General features: G+C 46.7%; 3 protein-coding genes across 3 annotated transcripts; all 3 read left to right on the top strand.

The window, feature by feature from the left end:
• Positions 1-2,185: 2,185 nt before the first annotated feature.
• Positions 2,186-3,102, top strand: LOC133884959 (uncharacterized). The gene is made up of 3 exons (XM_062324575.1): positions 2,186-2,367; positions 2,482-2,681; positions 2,771-3,102. The coding sequence occupies exons 1-3, from the start codon at positions 2,186-2,188 to the stop codon at positions 3,100-3,102; spliced, it is 714 nt and encodes a 237-aa protein (XP_062180559.1).
• A 1,982-nt stretch (positions 3,103-5,084) lies between these two features.
• Positions 5,085-9,184, top strand: LOC133885877 (formin-like protein 14). Its single transcript, XM_062325643.1, has 4 exons — positions 5,085-6,495; positions 6,594-6,742; positions 7,808-8,052; positions 8,299-9,184. Exons 1-4 carry the CDS (start codon positions 5,273-5,275, stop codon positions 9,007-9,009), a joined length of 2,328 nt encoding a protein of 775 aa, XP_062181627.1. The 5' UTR covers positions 5,085-5,272; the 3' UTR covers positions 9,010-9,184.
• Positions 9,185-16,352: 7,168 nt separating this feature from the next.
• On the top strand, positions 16,353-17,671 carry LOC133885281 (polygalacturonase inhibitor-like). The gene has a single exon (XM_062324973.1). The coding sequence runs from the start codon at positions 16,396-16,398 to the stop codon at positions 17,389-17,391; it is 996 nt and encodes a 331-aa protein (XP_062180957.1). The 5' UTR covers positions 16,353-16,395; the 3' UTR covers positions 17,392-17,671.
• The last annotated feature ends 177 nt before the right edge of the window (positions 17,672-17,848 follow it).

The following is a 17,848-nucleotide window of genomic DNA, read 5'->3' on the forward strand; positions in this document are numbered from 1 at the left end:
GTGTATTTCAAGGGTATACCCGTGGGTGGATTGTAATACTCATGTTCGATCTCGTGACCTCGTAGGTACCTGACTCGTCGTGCTCGTGGGCAAAATCCCAAACCCGTCCCCGTGCCCGTCGAGCACGGTACTCGAGGGTAGGATTGCCATCCCTACCTGGAAACAACAACAATAAACTGGTTTCAACTTGTCATACATACTATTGGTACTAGTAGCTAGCTTTATATAAAGAGAAAATATCATATGTGCACCGACTCTAAATTTTGATCAATCGGTTCCAATCTAGATGGCTCACTTTTAAAATGTTTCATTTCACCAAGTCGGATTCATCCTAAGTCGGCTCTGGTGGGATGATGGAATTCCCACCTCTCACTTGGTCCACTCTGATTGAATCCGACACACAAGATTGAGTTTATGTATATGTGCACATGATACTTCCTCTTATATAGAAGGGAAAATTGCAAAAATCACCATATAACCGTTTTGTTGCAAATGTTCACATGTTATTTCGCATTTGTTTGGTTTTGCCCCCTCCACTCATGTGACATGTTGATTTGGACTCATTTTTTATCATTTGGCATGTCTCGATGATACCTTGTGGCTTTGGGTTTGATGTCATGTGTTTGTGTGACTCATTCTTTACACAATTATCATCATCAATTGTCGTTTCATCATTGCATCCGGATACTTGATGCGTATCTTTAGACTCATAACTGCAATTGGTTAGCAGGTAGAACCTATATAGAAGTAGGAAGATATCATCCAATTATATCACATAAGTGAAAATAATGCCCATTGAGTATGTCACAAGCATTAGGGAGGGGGGGGGGGCAAACCAGGCCGAAATAGTATGTGTGTTTTTTGCAACAAAAGTGGTTATAGGGAGGACTCAAAATCAATGATTTTTGGGGTGGTTTTTGCAATTTTCCGTATATATAATAATATCAGCTACATAATAATTTTTTTGTGAAATCTTTTAATTAACCTCAAGGCAGGCAGAAGCAGAAAGGATTGGTAGATGCAGTGTAGAAGTGAAGGCAGTAGGTTTTTAGTCCATAGAGAAGATTACAAATTTAATATAGGTAGAAGAAGGAGAAAAAGAAAAAGGAAAGAATGGAATGGAATCCTAAAAGGCTGTACTCCACTAATTAAGATGTGTGGTCTTGTTTTGTACTAGTACCATGCATAAAATAAGCTAGTAGCCCTTCCTGATCAAATGATATATTATACTAAAGGTACCTGGTAATATAAATTTTCCTTGACGAAAAAGGTATGGAAAATGAACTACTACTAGTAAAAGAGAGACCGAATGAATTGTTTGGCTGCCTTTTAGGATTAGAAGATGAGAGAAACCAGATCAAATTAAATTAAATTAAATAAGCATAGAATTTAATTTCATTTCATTCCATTCATGGACAAAGGAAGGGGCCTCCCATGGTTGTGGTTGGTAACTCTCCATAACTGGTAGAGGAAGAGGAGCAGTTGCAGAGGACACAAACCACACAGGGTAGGGAGAGAACGTGTAAAGCAATGGCTTCCCGCCAAACGGACGGGTTGAGAGAATCCCAAGCAAAGCAGCGCATGCGATGCGGTCTGGGGTTCCTACCGTTTCGTTCGCCCTTTCTTTTAGGTGGATTTGTTTGGCGATTCAAGATCTTTTTATCAAGAGATTTTTTCTTTTAATATTTTAATAGTTTTCTTTTACAGTTTTTTTATAATTCTCTTTATTAAAAGATTTCTAAGATCATTCACTTCGTAACGGAATTTTCTCTCATTTTTCTTGATGAATCCTTTCGAATAGAAACTGTTGAAGATAAATAAAAAATAAAAAAATAAGAACGAAAAAGTGAATTGAAAGAGAACAAAATAAAAAAAATGTTAGAGATAGTCTTACACTTGAATAGAGTATATTTGCTGTACTAGTTTTTCCTTTGTTACCGTACACACGCACGTTGCATTGCGTTGTGTCCTCCATTACATTATTTTCTCAAGATTTATCAAAGGTACCGTTTAGAACATAGGAATTTCATAAAAAATTCACAAGAATCCGTTCAATTTTCATATGAATGGGAAAAAATCCTCCATTTCAAATGGGGCCTAAACTTTCCCTTTCCCACCCCCTCTGTCCTCTTTCTCTCTCTCTCCCACCGGCAGTTCAGTTCGCAAGACAAAACAAACGCGAGGCATGGCAGGCAGGGAGGGGCAGGGGCTTCCGCACCACCATCGTTGTGACGCCCGTTTTCTCTCCGCAGCCCAGCCCAGCGCCATCTGCTTCCAGCCCAGCCCACCCCGCGCGCGCGCCGCTGCCCAGTGGGACCTGCCCGTCAGCTCTGTCGTCTCCGCCGCGCCCCGCAACAACCCGCGCCCGTATCCAAACCGATCCCGAACTACCGCGCGCCGAGTCCGATTTCGTCGCGCCGTCCGCCCTACGCGCTGCGCCCCGCAACAGCCCGCGCCTGCCTCGCCTATATAACCCAGCAGCACCGCCTTTTCCCCCCTGCACACGTGCAAGAACCCGAGAAAGCCGAGCGCCATAGCCGCCGCCGTCGCCGAGCCATCCGCCGCGCCAAGCCCTCCCCGCCGCGTCCGAGCTCGTCGCCAGCTTCGCAGTAGCGGGAGGAACTCGTTTTGCTGCTCGCCGACGCATCTCCACCGCCGGACCGAGTTCTCTCCGCTCGCCGGTAAGCGCCGCCGCCCTCCTCCGTCGCTAGCATCGCCCGGTGGTTCCCGCGGTCAGCTAACCCCCCCTCCGGCACCTTATGTCTCCCAGGAAGCTTCCGCGCCCGTCGATTTCGCCCCTCCGCCGTCGCAGCCGGGTCCCCGTCGACTTCCGAGCGCCGCCGCCCGCCATTGTCGTCGCCCGTCGCCGTCAAGACCTCCCCGGCCGTCGACAAGCCCCCGGTGAGCTTCCCCGTGCCCTCCCCGTTCGGTTGCGCCTTTTTCCCGAAGAGTTGGCGGTCGGTAGCGTTAGATTGCGTATCTCCGGCGATCCTCCGGCGAGATCCGAGGCGGCGCCGCCGTGTTCCGATCGCCGCCGGCCTGTTTTTCCCCCAATCAATCTCAGCCGTCGGATCCCCTTTGAACCCTTTCGCAACCCAGTAGAAAGCCGCCACGTGTCCCTCTTAAACCCAGTCAGCAGCAGAGACACGTCAGCGCGCCACGTGGATGTCCCTGTCCTACGTGGCAGAGCCCAGTCAGCAGTGGATGCCCAGTCAGAGCCCAGTCAGCCTGTGACGTCAGCATTGCGCATTAATTAGGATTTTCAGTATAAAAAGAATTCCACCTATTCTCGGAAAATAGGGAGATTTGCAAGGAGACCCCTAGGCTTCACTGTTTTTGCATATAGGCCCTTAGATAGTTCTGGATAATTGCAATTTGGCCCTGGACTATAGGATAATTGCAATTAGGCCCCTGGATTTTAGGGTAATTATGTTTAGGTCCCTGAACTTTGCACTTAAGCCCCTAGAACTATCTGTTTTACAATTTAGTCCCTGCAAACTTTCAGAAAAGCCCCTGTAGAGTAGAATTAGTGTAACTTTTCCATATGACCTCCGATTTAGGTGATTTTCGCGCCCCCGAGATCGTAGCTGCGTGTACTTTCCGTTCATAGCCTTTTTAGAGTTAGTTTCTCCTGTTTAGTGTGTTGTGCTTAGCTGTTTTGTTATTTCTTTCCGGTGTGTTCTTCGGCTTAGGAGGAGAGCAGAGTGCCAGCATTCAAGACCAAGTTTTCGAAGGTTCTGAGCAGCCAACTTACGAAGGCAAGTGTCCTTGATCACCTTGATTTAACCATAGATCATTATAGTTTACTTTTCCTTAGTTGCATGCTTGTCTAATTTTGAATCCCATGAATAGGGTTTACTAGAATTTGTATGGCCTTTCCTTGTAGCCTTTTTGGGGTTTTTGGTCCTGTAAAAGGGTAGTCATGCTAGTGCAGTCATGGATTAGAATCATTATGAACTTTGATTAATAACTATGGAACAAGTACTTGGGAGAATTGATAATCTTGTAGTAACTTGAATTTAGGGATCCCAACTGGATGGCTAATATGTGGTGGAGCTATACAGCAGGGTTTGTGTATGTTCTTGTGTGGGATCCTAAGGACCGGTTCTTGGAGCCTGTAACCTGGCAAAACAGCACAACCATGAGGCCTATATGGGTACGGCCTGGCTAAGTAATTAGTGTTCTTCGCATTCTGTACGCACCAATGGTTGGTTCGGTGGCACAAGAGGGGGCCTCTGCAGTGGATGGGATCCCTGTTAGCGGTGAAACCTTAGTGGGTGCTTATAGATGTGGAGATACTTTGTAACAGCCTTGTAGTGAAACCCCGGCCATACACCCCGGAAGTGTAAGGCAAAAAGGGAATCACGACTCGTGGGTAAAGTGTGCAAACTCTGCAGAGTAAATAACTGATCGATCAGCCGTGCTCACGGTCAAGAGCGGCTTGGACTTCTTCAGGATTAGATGAGAACTTTAAGGGTTAGTTTGGGTAGTCGGGTGGTGGTACTCCCGATGAGTCGGTAGCCGGATATGGGATATCTGGTGAGTCTGGTAGTCGGATGGAATCCGATGAGTTATGTTCTTATATTGTTGGAATAAAATCTAGTAAATAGGATTGCTAGGTTGTTTGAGTCTGTTTTAGCTGAGCATAGTCGCAGTAAATCCCCAAGTTGAACTTTTCTTGTCAATAGCCTGCATGTCATATTTTTCCTCCACTTGCTGAGTACTTTATGTACTCACGCTTGCCTTTTTCCCTACCCTCGGATGCTGCTCAGAAGGTGAAGTCTTCGAGGAAGTCCCGGGCGAGGACGCTGATTTCTAGAAGGAAGAAGGCGTTGATTGAAGACCATGTCCTAGGCTGGTGTTTCCCCCGGACAACGCCTGTGGATGGATGGGTGTTCCGCTGCCAATTGAAGATTTATTAGTATTTTCTTTCAGACCTACGGGTCCTTTTGTAAGGATTGTTTACGTTATTTGAGACACAGTTTATGTTATCACTAATGACGTCGCTGCATGTATGTAAACTTGATCCTGACATACATGTGGAATACATCTGGTTGTTTCCTTTAAAACCGGGTGTGACAATCGTCTCCATTCTCCAAGAGGGACCGGACCCAAAAACCTGCCTTGGCTAGCTGTAGCGCAGAATCGTCGCAAACAGCCACGCACACACTCCAAACCCAAAGCATTTCATTTCACTGCTGCTGTTTGCTTCCTACTCCCAGCTCCCCCCCCCCCCCCGTGTGCAGCTGCCGCCGGTGGAGGCAGGCGCGTAATGCCGCCGCCGCCCGCCTTCCTCCTCTTCTCCCTACTGCTCATCCTCGCCACTACCACCGCTTCCACCACACTAACGCCCCGCCCCCGCAGCCGCCTTGCTTCTCTCCCGCCGCCGCCGCCACCCCCACCTCCTATCCGCCCTCCCCACCGCCACCATCACACCGCGCCTCCTCGTCCCTCTCTCACACCACCACCGCACCTTCCCCCTCCTCCGCCACTCCCAGCAGTACCCACACCCATCGCCGTACCGCCGTCTCGGGCTCCGCCACCCACTCCCACTCCCATTCCAACTCCTCCGGTCACCACCTCGCCGACGCCCAAGTACCCATCCTCCTCCACCAACCCCTCCCCCGATCCTTACCCCTTCACCAACTACCCCTTTTTCCCGGCCGTCGCTCCGCCGCCACCTCCCCCTGCGGAGGCTCAGCCCTCCTCGGCCGACGGCGGCCTCGCAACGTTCCCGGCCAACATCTCCAACCTCGTCGCCCCAACCCCGCGCTCCCGCCACTTCCCAGTGCTCCAGGCGCTGCTCCTCTCCTTGCTCTCGCTCTGCCTCCTCCTCCTCTCCGCGCTCCTCTCCATCCACCTCTTCCGCCGCCTCCGCCACCTCGGCCGCTCCGGCGCCGCCACCACCACAGCCTCCTCTGCCCACCGCCGTGCAGCCAACGACGACGACGATGACGGGGATGAGGAAGGCCGCCGGCTCAAGCCGCCGCCAATGCCCACCTCCTCCTCCAACCCCAGCACCGAGTTCATCTACCTCGGCACCCCGCCGCCGGCACCCCAGCCCCCGGGGTCGAGCTCCCATCTCCGGCCTGGTTCGCCGGAGCTCCGCCCTCTGCCGCCGCTCCCCCGCGTTGGCCCGCCCTCCGGCGAGTTCGCCTCCCGGAGCTCCGCCTCAGACCCCAGCACCGTGCCCCCCGCCGCCGCCGATGCGTCGTCTTCGTCGCTCTCCCCCTCCTCGCCGTCGGCTTCCTCACCCACGCTCGGTTCCAGCCCAGTCCATCCCCGGCCGCCGTCTATCCCGCAGCCGCGTGGTCGCGCTCCCAACCCGTCGCCCCCCAAACGGAGGCCGTCGCCGCCCATGGCAGCGCACGCCTGGAACCCCTTCGTGGCCGTGCCGCCTGGAGCAGCTGCCTCAGACGAGGGAGACTCCGATGAGAAAAACATGCGCAAGTCGCGGCCTTTGCACTCGGATAAGCTAAAGCCCGAATCTTTGCAGTAAGACGCGGCAACCATGACCCACCAATTTCCTATTAGCTTTCCTTTTTATACTTGTGCACTGGGTTTGATTTTTGAGACTTCTTTGTGTGTCGTAGCATGAAGGACGAGGTGATCCAGCTCTACCTGAACAACTCGGCGCCGAAGGAGGTGTGCTTGCTTGGTGCTCCAAGGTGCCATGGCATCGGGGTGGTGGTGGGGGCATTGGGTGTTTCCAAGGAGCAAGTGCGGGATGCCCTATTGGAAGGTACATATAGCTTGCTCTCTCCTGTATCAGGCTAACCAGGTTGAGTTCTCTGAATAATGCTGCCAAAGTTTTAATCTTTCATGGATGAAAGTACTCTTGTGTTTACGATCTGTGGGGGCCTTGGAAGTTGGGCAATTTTTGCAGCATCACATGGTGCATTGTCAGCTATGGGTTACACAGCCTTCTTTCATTTTAAGCGCATTGTATATTTTCAGGAAAGAAATGGCCCTTAAAGCACATTTAGGGTGTTAGAATGTTCTGTTAGTCTTCTATTAAAATTCTTCGTGGGCAGTTCCACATTTGCATTTCAGACAAAGTTGTCCATTTAAGGTGTACCACTCTTTGTTTTACAAGTCGCAGCGAATTGGTTCAATCTATTACTATTTAAACATGGTCTTCCATGTTATGTCTTAACATGGTATATGTCGAATATCTAACTATAGGGTATATACGCATAAGGAGTATACTATATACACACAGGGTATATCTTGTGCATACTTAATAACTTCGGATATTACAGAACCGAATCTGTAGTACCTGATACTCTCGGAATCTAGAAGGTGTATACTAGAAAGGCCTCGATTGCTTACCCAACTCAAGAATACTAGTATCCATAGTAGATCTATCTACTTAGATGACAAGTAGGACTCCCTATCGATTACGGATGGATATGATGCGGTACATCACCCCTATATAAGGCGGGGACCCAGACCCCTCGAGGGACGTTTCTTTTTCCGGCTACTCGAGGCAAGCATCATGACCTTTACGTAGAAGGAACTTGGTGACTTTAGTCCTAGATTAGACTAGATCCGATCTACTCCTTGTAATAGGTTAGTCACATTGTCTGTACTCGAGTAAATACATATACATAATCATCCACACAGGATGTAGGGTATTACTCCAACCGGAGACCCGAACTTGTATATATCGCGTGTGCCTCGCTTCATGTTCGATCTCTGATCCACGAAGGTAACCCCGTTATTTTCCGGACACATTGTCAGGAACAAATCCTCGATAGTTTGTTTTCTCGTTACTAATTCTAGGTTTTCTCTTTGCTGGGTACAGGTAATGCACATGGTTTGGGAGTAGAAGCCTGGCAGATGCTCACTCAGATCGTTCTCACCAACGAAGAAGACCTTAAACTGAAGTATTTCAAGGATAATTCACTGTCCAAACTTTGCCCGGTTGAGGTTTTTCTGAAGGCAATGCTGGATGTGCCATTTGCGTTCAAGAGAGTGGATGCCATGCTTTACATTGCTACTTTTTATGTGGAGGTCAACGAGCTGAGAATGTCATATGCTACTCTTGAGGTAATGCCGTGTTCATCAGAAAATGCAGTATGATTATGCTGGCTAGAGATTGCCTTACGGTGCCTCAAGTGCACGAGGCTTGCCAAATTTTTGTTACATAGGTAGACATATATCGCACAAGTCTTGCACAAGGCTTGAGATTATCTTCTGCACAAATGATATTAATTCATGTTTGTATTGTTATCATTTCCTTCTTTCGACTATCATGTATTCCTGTTGAATGTTTGATTCATTTTCTTCGTCCAGGCAGCTTGCCAGGAGATGAGAAGCAGCAGGCTGTTCCACAAAGTCCTTGAGGCTATTCTGAATTTCGGCAATTTCATGAGCATCAATGCTGGGTCTCCAAATTCACATGGCTTGGAGCCAAACACGCTTCTGAAGATTGTTGATGTGAAAGGAGCTGATGGGAAGGCTGCACTCGTACAGTTTGTTGTCCAGGAAATTGTGAAACCTGAAGGATACAATATGATGCACCCTGGCTCAGCGACATGCAAAACTAACGCCACCACCCTGCAGTGTGATGTGGAATGCCAACAGCATGGCCTTCAGGTTGTCTCCAAACTCGCTGCTGAGCTGAGCAATACTAAGAAAGCTGCATCCATCGATATAATGAGGCTTAGCAGAACAGTGTCGGAGCTTGGAGTGGGGCTTGGAAAGGTCCATGACGTTCTGAGACTGAATAGCATGGTTACATCGGCTGAGAGCGCTCGGCGTTTCCACAACACTATGAGCACGTTCCTGAGGCAGGCGGAAGAGGAAATCCTGAAGCTGCAGTCCCAGGAGAACATCTGCCTGTCTTGGGTGAAGGAGATGGCAGAGTACTTCCACGGCGATTCAGCCAACGATGAAGGTCACATGTTCAGAGTTTTCGCGGGTGTCAGGGAGTTCCTAGCTATGCTCGATCGGATGTGCAAGGAAGCTGGGGAGATGAGCAGGAACTGCATCGGTGCAGACTGAGGATGACGCCCTAAAGCGCTGGAGTTGTCTTTGGCAAATTCTGTAGCCGTCCTCCTTTTTTTTTTGTATAATATTATGTTACCTCCAAGATTATGTTTCCTAGTGTTAGTAGTAGATGAGAACAATGTTAAGGCCCTATAACTAAATATAATGTATGCTGGCTTGTATAAATTAAGTTTACTGGTCACGCTATCTCGTTAGCTTTAGTGCTCTGAATGCTACCAAGGAATTTGGCTTCTGAATTCTGATCTTATGCTTTTCGCGCTGATTTTGTAACTTTTGCGTCGATTTTTTGTCAGAATTCTGTGATGTTTGATTTGGGTAACAGATGGAGAATTTTTTTAGCATGGATGGTTGGCAACTGGGCATGGCGATGTTTTGTCTTTGGATCCGCAAAACGTCCGGTCAGATTTACAAGTCAGATGAGAATCAGATATACTAGTTACAAACCCAACCGGTCTCGTACTCTCATGTCTCTCTCATCTCATCTTGTAGTCGTCTTCCTCCTCCGGCCTCCACCTCCAAGCAAGCAGAGCATTCTTCTATACCAATAGCACCCCGCTTCTCCGAAGCCTAACCTCACCCCCCACCACCCATGGGATCCCACCCGCCACCCTCCCGCGCAGCCCTCGAGCCCCTTGCCACGCTCGACCCCGCCGCGCTCGCTGGCCTCCCGGTATCCTCCCCTCTCACCGTCCGCTCAGCCGCCCTCTCCGACCGCCTCCTCTACCTCGGCACTAGCGGGGGAAAGCTCCCCCTCTTCTCCCTCCACGCCGACAACCACGCCTCCCCTGAATTCCTCAACCTCCTCGCCTACGGCCACCGCTGATTAACCACTACTATAGAACTAGTCATAAGTGCAGCCTTATCAGTGTCAGTTCAGTCAAAACAACACTGATAGGGTATCACTACGAGTTGTTAGCAAAATCAAGCATTCACCTGTCCATTCAGACAAAAACTGGCACTGATAACTAATATTAGTGCCGGTTCGTATTACAAACTGGCACTGATAAAATGATCGGACCCGAAATTTGTATTGAATAGATTTTAGTCTCGTCGTCTCGCGTCTGTCGGCTCAACTCTCCTCAATCTTATCCTCTCATGCCGGTCTCTCTCTCGGTCTCCTACCTCCACTGGCCTCTCTCCTCTCTCAGTCTCCTGCCTCATCCGACCTCTCTCATCTCTCAGTCTCCTCTCTCTCTGTTGGTCTCCACCGGCGAGGAAGGCGGCAGTGGTTGCGGCGACGGTAAAGACCGCTTGAGCTCGGCCTCTCGTCCCCATGGTCGACCAGCGAGCTCGCCGACGTCATATCGTCCAGATTTGGCCGACCATGAGCTCGTGGTCATTGGATCTGGCGACGACGAGCCCGTGGCTTCCGGATCTGGCTGCGATGGCTTTGAGGGTGGCTTTGAGGGGCTCCGCAGGATCTAGCGGTGGCGGCTTCGAGGGGCTCCACCGGAGTCGTTCGAGCTCTGTCGAGCCTCTCGTCTCATCTCATCGTCGCTAAAAGAAGGGGGAGGCGAGGGCATGAGGCTGGCTGAGCTCCGGCAGGGCTAGCCGAGCTCAAGGCGAGGAGATGAGATGGGAGACGAATGGGGCAGCACTGCATCCATGGCTGCATCGCACCAGCACCCACCCTTCCCCGCGCTACATGACGCGGGCCTGGCTGAGGCGCAGCGGTCCGGCGGTTGAGACTGGCGGGGAGCGCCGGAGGGCTACCGCGAGGAGTTGCGGTGCCATGTTATCTTGTGCATGTGTTGTAGCGGCAGCCTTCGAGCTATCACATTTGCAGGTGTGCCCAGCAATGCCTAGTGGCAGTGGGAGTGACATCTGAGCGGGCTCGATTCCGAGCCGGCTCGGATGTTGCTCCCGCCGCCGCTAATTCTTTTTTTTCTCTAGAAATGGTAATAGTGCCGGTGGTCAACCGGTACTGATAGTAGCACACGATTAGTGCCGAGTAAAGAATGCCGGTTGAAAAACGGCAGTGAAGCCATTTTTCAACCGGCACTGATATGCAGTTCTATAGTAGTGAACCAAGTTGATTGGCAGTGATGGATGGATCGATATGATAAATCCATGTACGATCGAGAGGAATGAACTAAGCTCGATCGTGAAGCGAGTAATTATATATATATACACACACACACATACACACACACACATACATACACACACACACATACATACATACATACATACATACATACATACATACATACATACATACATACATACATACATACATACATACATACATGACTGCTATTATGTGCCTATGCGCAGCGTGTATGCACGCTGCGCACAGGGCTCGCGTACGCCCGACCGAGCCAGCCTCACGCAACCAAAGAAGATCTGACGTACGCGCCAGCCTCACACAACCGAACGTGCTACCACCCACCACCCTGTGGGCCCACTAGATGACCAAATGTGTTCCCACCCCGTGAACAACGATTGCAACCAGTTGCAACTACATGCATAGGCAAGTTATAGCATGTAGTATAGAGTGATTGGAACTACATACATAAAGTGGTTACACATGTTATAACTATATTATCTACTATGTTGTAACTGTATTGTTCACTAGGTTGTAATTAGAATGGTTGTAACTGCAACAATGCAATGCTCAACATGTTGTAACTCAGTTCTACATGTTGTATTTCAACAAGCAACGCTACAGTTCATCATATTGTAACTGCAATGTTCTACATGTCGTAACTAGAGTGACTACCATGTTGTAACTACATAGACATAACTTCTTTATGATTCTAAAACTTCATCAAAATATAGCCTTGATGGATCTTATTTTGTTAAGCACTTTTTTCCAATAATGTGCTTCAAACGGATCGAAAAACAGATGTGTGTTTCTAGATATATTATATTTTAACGATTAGAATCAACAAAAGATTCTCTGCATGCATGCATACAGTTAATTGCAACTATAGACATAGAGTTTTCATCATGTTGCAACTGTGGTGTTTACCATGTTGTAACTAGATTGTCTACCATATTGTAATATATTGATTTTATTTCTCATGTTGCAACTGTACTACTTGACAATGTAGTTTTGATATGCACATTATAACTGCAGTGTTAGACATGTTGTAACTGTTCTTAGTTGCATGATGGTAACTGCAGTCATGTTGTAACTGCAGTGTTAGTTGCATGATGCAATTGATTTGATTTTATTTTTTTTTCAATTTTGCAACTGTATTGCTTGACCATTTAGTTTTGATATGCACATTGTAATTGCAGTATTAGACATGTTGTAACTGCTCTTAGTTGCATGATGCAATTGATTTGATTTAAATTTTTCATGTACTGCTTGACCATGTTACAAATATACTGTTAAATATGTCGTAACTGTAGTGTTCATCATGTTGTAACTAGAGTGTCTACTTTGTTGTAACTAGTCGACATGCAACACTGTAGTTTACCATGTTGTAACTACAATATTTAGTATGTTGTAACTAGATTGTCTATCATGTTGTAACTATAGTGTTACAACATATTAATTTTATTTTTTATGTTGCAACTGTACTGCTTCACTATGTATTTTGATATACATATTGTAATTGCAGTGTTAGACATGTTGTAACTGCTCTTAGTTGCATGATGCAATTGATTTGATTTGATTTTTCATGTTTGCAACTGTACTGCTCTTATTTGCATGATGCAATTGATTTTATTTTATTTTTTGGTTTTTTTTACTGAACTCTAAAGGTAGAAATATCTCACAGTACGAACTTTGCTTGAAACTATTTTGTGACAACAATGTTACATATTTACACTGTAAACTCTACTGATCCGCATATCTATATATATATATCTTATTTTCTGCTGCTTTTGTCCGGTTTTAAGTCCCTGTCTTAGAATGGTTATAGTTGTAATTGCCAATATTCCCTTTGTGCCTTAGGATTCAATTTCGTTTAGTAGTACCTTTCGTAACGTTTCATTTTTCTATCTTAACAAGAAAATCGTCCTCTGATTAGTTCTTATTGCAAGTTGCATATGCAAATGAGTGCTACATGATTTGTAACTTTTGTTGCAATATGACTGCATTCATGTTTTTTCTTCAAGTCTTCACCATTACTTAGATACCTCTTTCTTTCTTTCTTTCATTGAACTACAAATTTTTTAGGCATTTGCTCCCTCTGATACAACTGACATGTGATAATTTCATCTTGTTTGGCAAAATGAGTTAGCTATCATTGAGCTCATACATGTTGCAACTGTACTATTAGACATGTTGTAACTATAATGTTCACCAGGTTATAACTAAAGCATCTACCATGTTGTAACTAGTCGACACTCAACAATACAGTTCACTATATTGTAACTATAGTATTCTCCATGTTGTAATTGGAGTATCTACCATGTTGTAGCTATGTTACGTAACCGTTATGATCCTAAAATTTCATCAAAATATAGTCTTCATGGATCTCATTTTGTTAAGCATATTTTTTCCAATAATATACTTCAAATGGTATATATATATATATAACTGGGTAGTTACGATCACAAAAGCAGTATAGTTACGATCCACAAGATATGTCAGTTATTACAAAAGGAGTACCATGTTGTAACTGCATAACGATTCTAAAACTATATCAAAAATATAGTCTTCATAAATATTATTTTATTAAGCGTATTTTTTTGCAACAATATGTTTCAAACGGATCAAAAATTGAAGTATAATTGCGATCCCAAAAATAATATAATTACGACCATATATATTTGTAGTAATTGACCTATCTTGTAGATCGCAACTATACTGCTTTTAGAATCGTAACTAAGGATGGGCACAGAGGTGAAGAAGTTACGATCACATGAGAAAAATCACATAATTACAACTATACATATTTGTAGTAACTGGCATATCTTATGGATCATAACTATACTATTTTTGGAATCATAACTAGGGGTGGTACAACAGTAAACTACAATACGTCTAGGCACATAATATATATATATATATATATATATATATATATATATATATATATGTCTATGCACAGAATAGACCTGCGTTGCGTGCTACCCAGCAGATCGAGCTAGCTTCTTTCCCGCGCGCGCCCCGACTTCCAACATGCACAAAATAAAGGAGCCAACTAACCAGCTTGTGCCACATCACCGATCATCCTACCAACCTGACTTGTATGTAGGGGATCTTTTGCTGACTTCAACCGTTAAAATGCAATATCTCTAGAACCACATATCTGATTTTTAATCCGTTTGAAGCATTTTGTTGGAAAAAATGTGCTTAGCAAAATGAGGTCAATGAATGCTATATTTTGATTAAGTTTTAGGATCATAAAGGAGTTACGTCCATATAATTACGACATGATAGATACTTTAGTTACATGATAGTGAACATTACAGTTACAACATAATGAACTGCAGTGTTGAGTGTCGACTAGTTATAACAAGGTAGACACTCTAGTTACAACATGGTGAACACTACAGTTACAATATAGTAGACATTGCAGTTATAATATGGTAAACTTTGCAGTTATAATATAGTAAATTGCAATGTTGAGCGTCAACTAGTTACAATAAGTTAGACAATCTAGTTATAATATGGTAGACAATCTAGTTATAGCATGCTGAATAATACAATTACAACTTTGCCAATTGCAACATGGTCATAATTAATTACAATTAGTCAGACTAAACATGTAAATTGTAATCTCACTATGTATATAGTTGTAACTGCTCTATATATGTTATTACAACTAATAGTTACAATCACTCTATAGTGCATATTGTAACTCCTCTATACATATAGTTGTTACTCCTCTATGCATGTAGTTGCAACTGTTTGTAATCGTTGCTCACGAGGTGGAAATACACTCGGTCATCCAGTAGACCCGCGGGGTAGGTGGTGGGAGCATGTTTGATCGTGTGGGGCTAGCACGCACGTCAGAGCCTAGTTAGCTGCTCGATCAGGTGCGCGCGCAGCCTATGCGCAATCTGCAGGTACGTTGCGTGAATAGATGCACAATATATATATATATACACACCATTCTGTATTTGCCCACCTTCGCTAGATCCAGACCGTCTGGAACATATACTGTTGCGTACTTGTCGACGAGGCTGGGACGCCGCTAACCATGCGCACGAGTGTGTCCATAGCGGAGGATAGGGCCTCATCATTGTCGCATGTTGTCCTACGGGACACCATCCCCGGAGATGTTGCATCCTCTGGATAAGCATGTCCATATCTACATGTGGCCTTCGGGCATTGAGCGTGCGGCCTCCGACCATCGAGCTGAGCACAGCAGCAGACGAGCTGCCCCTCAGGGGCACCATCACGGTGCACGGTGCCCTCTGTCGCCTCATATCTGAGGTGTCATTCCAACTCTCGGACAACCTAGGCGCTAGGGTCACTAGGCGACCTGGGCAACGAGGAGCACCGAGAAAGAGCTCTGGGTGCAGTTGGAGCAGTGAAGAGAAAGGAGAAGGGGATGTGAAAGTTAAGGCCTCTTGGTGCTCGATTCAGGATCGATTTGGGCGGAGAGCTCCTCGATTAAATGAGCATGAAGGGGAAAGAAAATAGTGCGGTGTCTCACAACGATTCCGAACGAGATCGAGATGGTTCTTTCGACGAAGATAAAGAGGTCACGTAGTGGTTGTGAGCCCATAGGGGGGATTTTTTGGGTATCAGTGGAGCCTCCCACGTGGGACATATGGGTGCTTGGGCAGTAGTGAGGGACCCTCGTATCTATTGGACGGGGGCCATAGCGTGTGTGCAGCCGCAACACAAATAGATGTATGCTTGGAATTTAAATTATCATTTTGGGGCACTCTCCGAAAGAAAGAAATAAAGATAATTTTATCTTGCATAAAAAGTATGCATGATTTTTTTTTTTGGCAAAATGGACCAGCTGTATAAGTAGCCACGAGGCAGACAGGAATTAATAATGCACTCCACTCCCGTTAGAGCTGCTCTTCTTATTCATCTAAGGATTTGTTTATTTGGATTTCTGCTTTTGTACTTATCCGAAAAACTATGTTTTTTATTTATCTAAAAATTTATTTTTGAAAATAGATTGTTAATTTTTACAACAAATTTTTAGCTTCTCAGTCCATAAATTTAAAAAAACATCTCTCAGCGAGCTTATCCGTTTTATATTATTTTCCTTGAAAGCAATTTTCTAATTTCTTCGTAAACCACTTCTCCATAAACCTATTTATTCTAGCTTGTAGTTTCTAATTTTTAATAGCAGCAAAAATAAAATCAGAATCAGAAAACAAAGGCTAAGAGACGGAGCATGTCAGAGTCAGAGTGTAGTTGCCATAATTGAGAAGTACGTCTGCCAAACGCAACACAACAAACAGAGCAGAGCAGAGCATCTGAGATAGCATGCACGCTGTCTAAACCACAAGATGAAGACGATGCACGCCACCATCCTTGTCGTGCTCTCCTCCCTCCTCGCCGTCGCCTCCTCCAGCAAGGACCGCTGCCACTCGGGCGACAAGGCGGCGCTGCTCGCCTTCAAGGCGGCGCTCGGCAACCCTTACCAATTCGCGTCCTGGACGCCCGACACGCCCTGCTGCGACTGGTACGACGTCGACTGCGACGACTCAACCGGCCGTGTCATCGGCCTCTCCGTCTTCCAGGACTCCAACATCACCGGCACCATCCCCGACGCCGTCGCCGGCCTTACCCACCTCAAGAATCTTATGCTGCACCACCTCCCCGCCCTGTCCGGCCGCATCCCGCCGGCCATCGCCAAGCTCTCCAACCTCTCCATGCTCATCATCTCCTGGACCGCCGTCTCCGGCCCCGTGCCGTCGTTCCTGGGTGCGCTCACTGCGCTCACCTTCCTCGACCTCTCCTTCAACTCCCTCACGGGCGCCGTCCCCGCGTCGCTCGCCGCCCTCCCCAACCTCTCCGGCATCAATCTCAGCCGCAACCGCCTCACCGGCACCATCCCGCCCCTGCTCCTCAGCATGTCCCCCGACCAGGCCTACCTCTGGCTGTCGCACAACAACCTGTCCGGCACCATCCCCGCCGAGTTCGCCGCCGTGAACTTCGCGCACATCGACCTGTCGCGCAACGCCTTCACCGGCGACGCCTCGGGCCTGTTTGGCCGGGCAAAGGCACTGCAGCACCTGGAACTGTCGCGCAATGCCTTCAGCTTCGACCTCTCCGGCGTGGGGATACCGGAGAACCTCAACTTCGTGGACCTCAGCCACAACGCCATCTACGGCGGCATCCCGGCGCAGTTTGCCAACGTGAGCATCCTGCAGTTCTTCAACGTCAGCTACAACCGGCTGTGCGGCCCGGTGCCGAGCGGCGGCAACATGGCGAGGTTTGATCTGTTCTGCTTCCAACACAACAAGTGCTTGTGTGGGACTCCACTTCGGCCATGCAAGTGATCCATCAGTTCAATTGTAATCTTAAAATAAAACCATCTCCGTCAGGCATCGATAATCTAGCTAGTTGCATCAATAATCAATGTGCGCAACAAATGTCTATGTTGTTGATCTATATCAAGTGCCCATCATTTTAACTAATATTGATGTAATCTTTGGATACGTATGCTCATTTAAAGGCAAATACACCTTTCGGTATGAATGTTTTAAGTCGCGTTCATATGGTGGTGAGCCATATGAAAAGCTACAAATTAACAAGACGGCATTGCATTCTTTTTCTGAACATGTACAATTGTTACATAAGCATTGCGGAAGTTCAAATCCTAGCTTAGTTGGATAGATAGTTAGATAGATAGATAGATGTTGCGAAATACCGATCGCACGATCTGAATAGCAATGACAGAAACAATGCAATATAATCATTGGCCCTCTAGCTGTTTGTGCCCATTATATTGACCAA

This window comes from Phragmites australis, chromosome 11 (genome assembly GCF_958298935.1).
Source record: "Phragmites australis chromosome 11, lpPhrAust1.1, whole genome shotgun sequence".
NCBI lineage: Eukaryota > Viridiplantae > Streptophyta > Magnoliopsida > Poales > Poaceae > Phragmites > Phragmites australis.

Coding starts and splice junctions, on each gene's coding strand:
- LOC133885281 (XM_062324973.1), top strand. CDS start 16,396: ATGAAGACGATGCACGCCACCATCCTTGTCGTGCTCTCCTCCCTCCTC.
- LOC133884959 (XM_062324575.1), top strand. CDS start 2,186: ATGGCAGGCAGGGAGGGGCAGGGGCTTCCGCACCACCATCGTTGTGAC. Junction 2,368..2,481: donor CCCCGCAACAACCCGCGCCC/GTATCCAAACCG, acceptor ATAACCCAGCAG/CACCGCCTTTTCCCCCCTGC. Junction 2,682..2,770: donor CGAGTTCTCTCCGCTCGCCG/GTAAGCGCCGCC, acceptor TATGTCTCCCAG/GAAGCTTCCGCGCCCGTCGA.
- LOC133885877 (XM_062325643.1), top strand. CDS start 5,273: ATGCCGCCGCCGCCCGCCTTCCTCCTCTTCTCCCTACTGCTCATCCTC. Junction 6,743..7,807: donor GCGGGATGCCCTATTGGAAG/GTACATATAGCT, acceptor TGCTGGGTACAG/GTAATGCACATGGTTTGGGA. Junction 8,053..8,298: donor TGTCATATGCTACTCTTGAG/GTAATGCCGTGT, acceptor TTCTTCGTCCAG/GCAGCTTGCCAGGAGATGAG.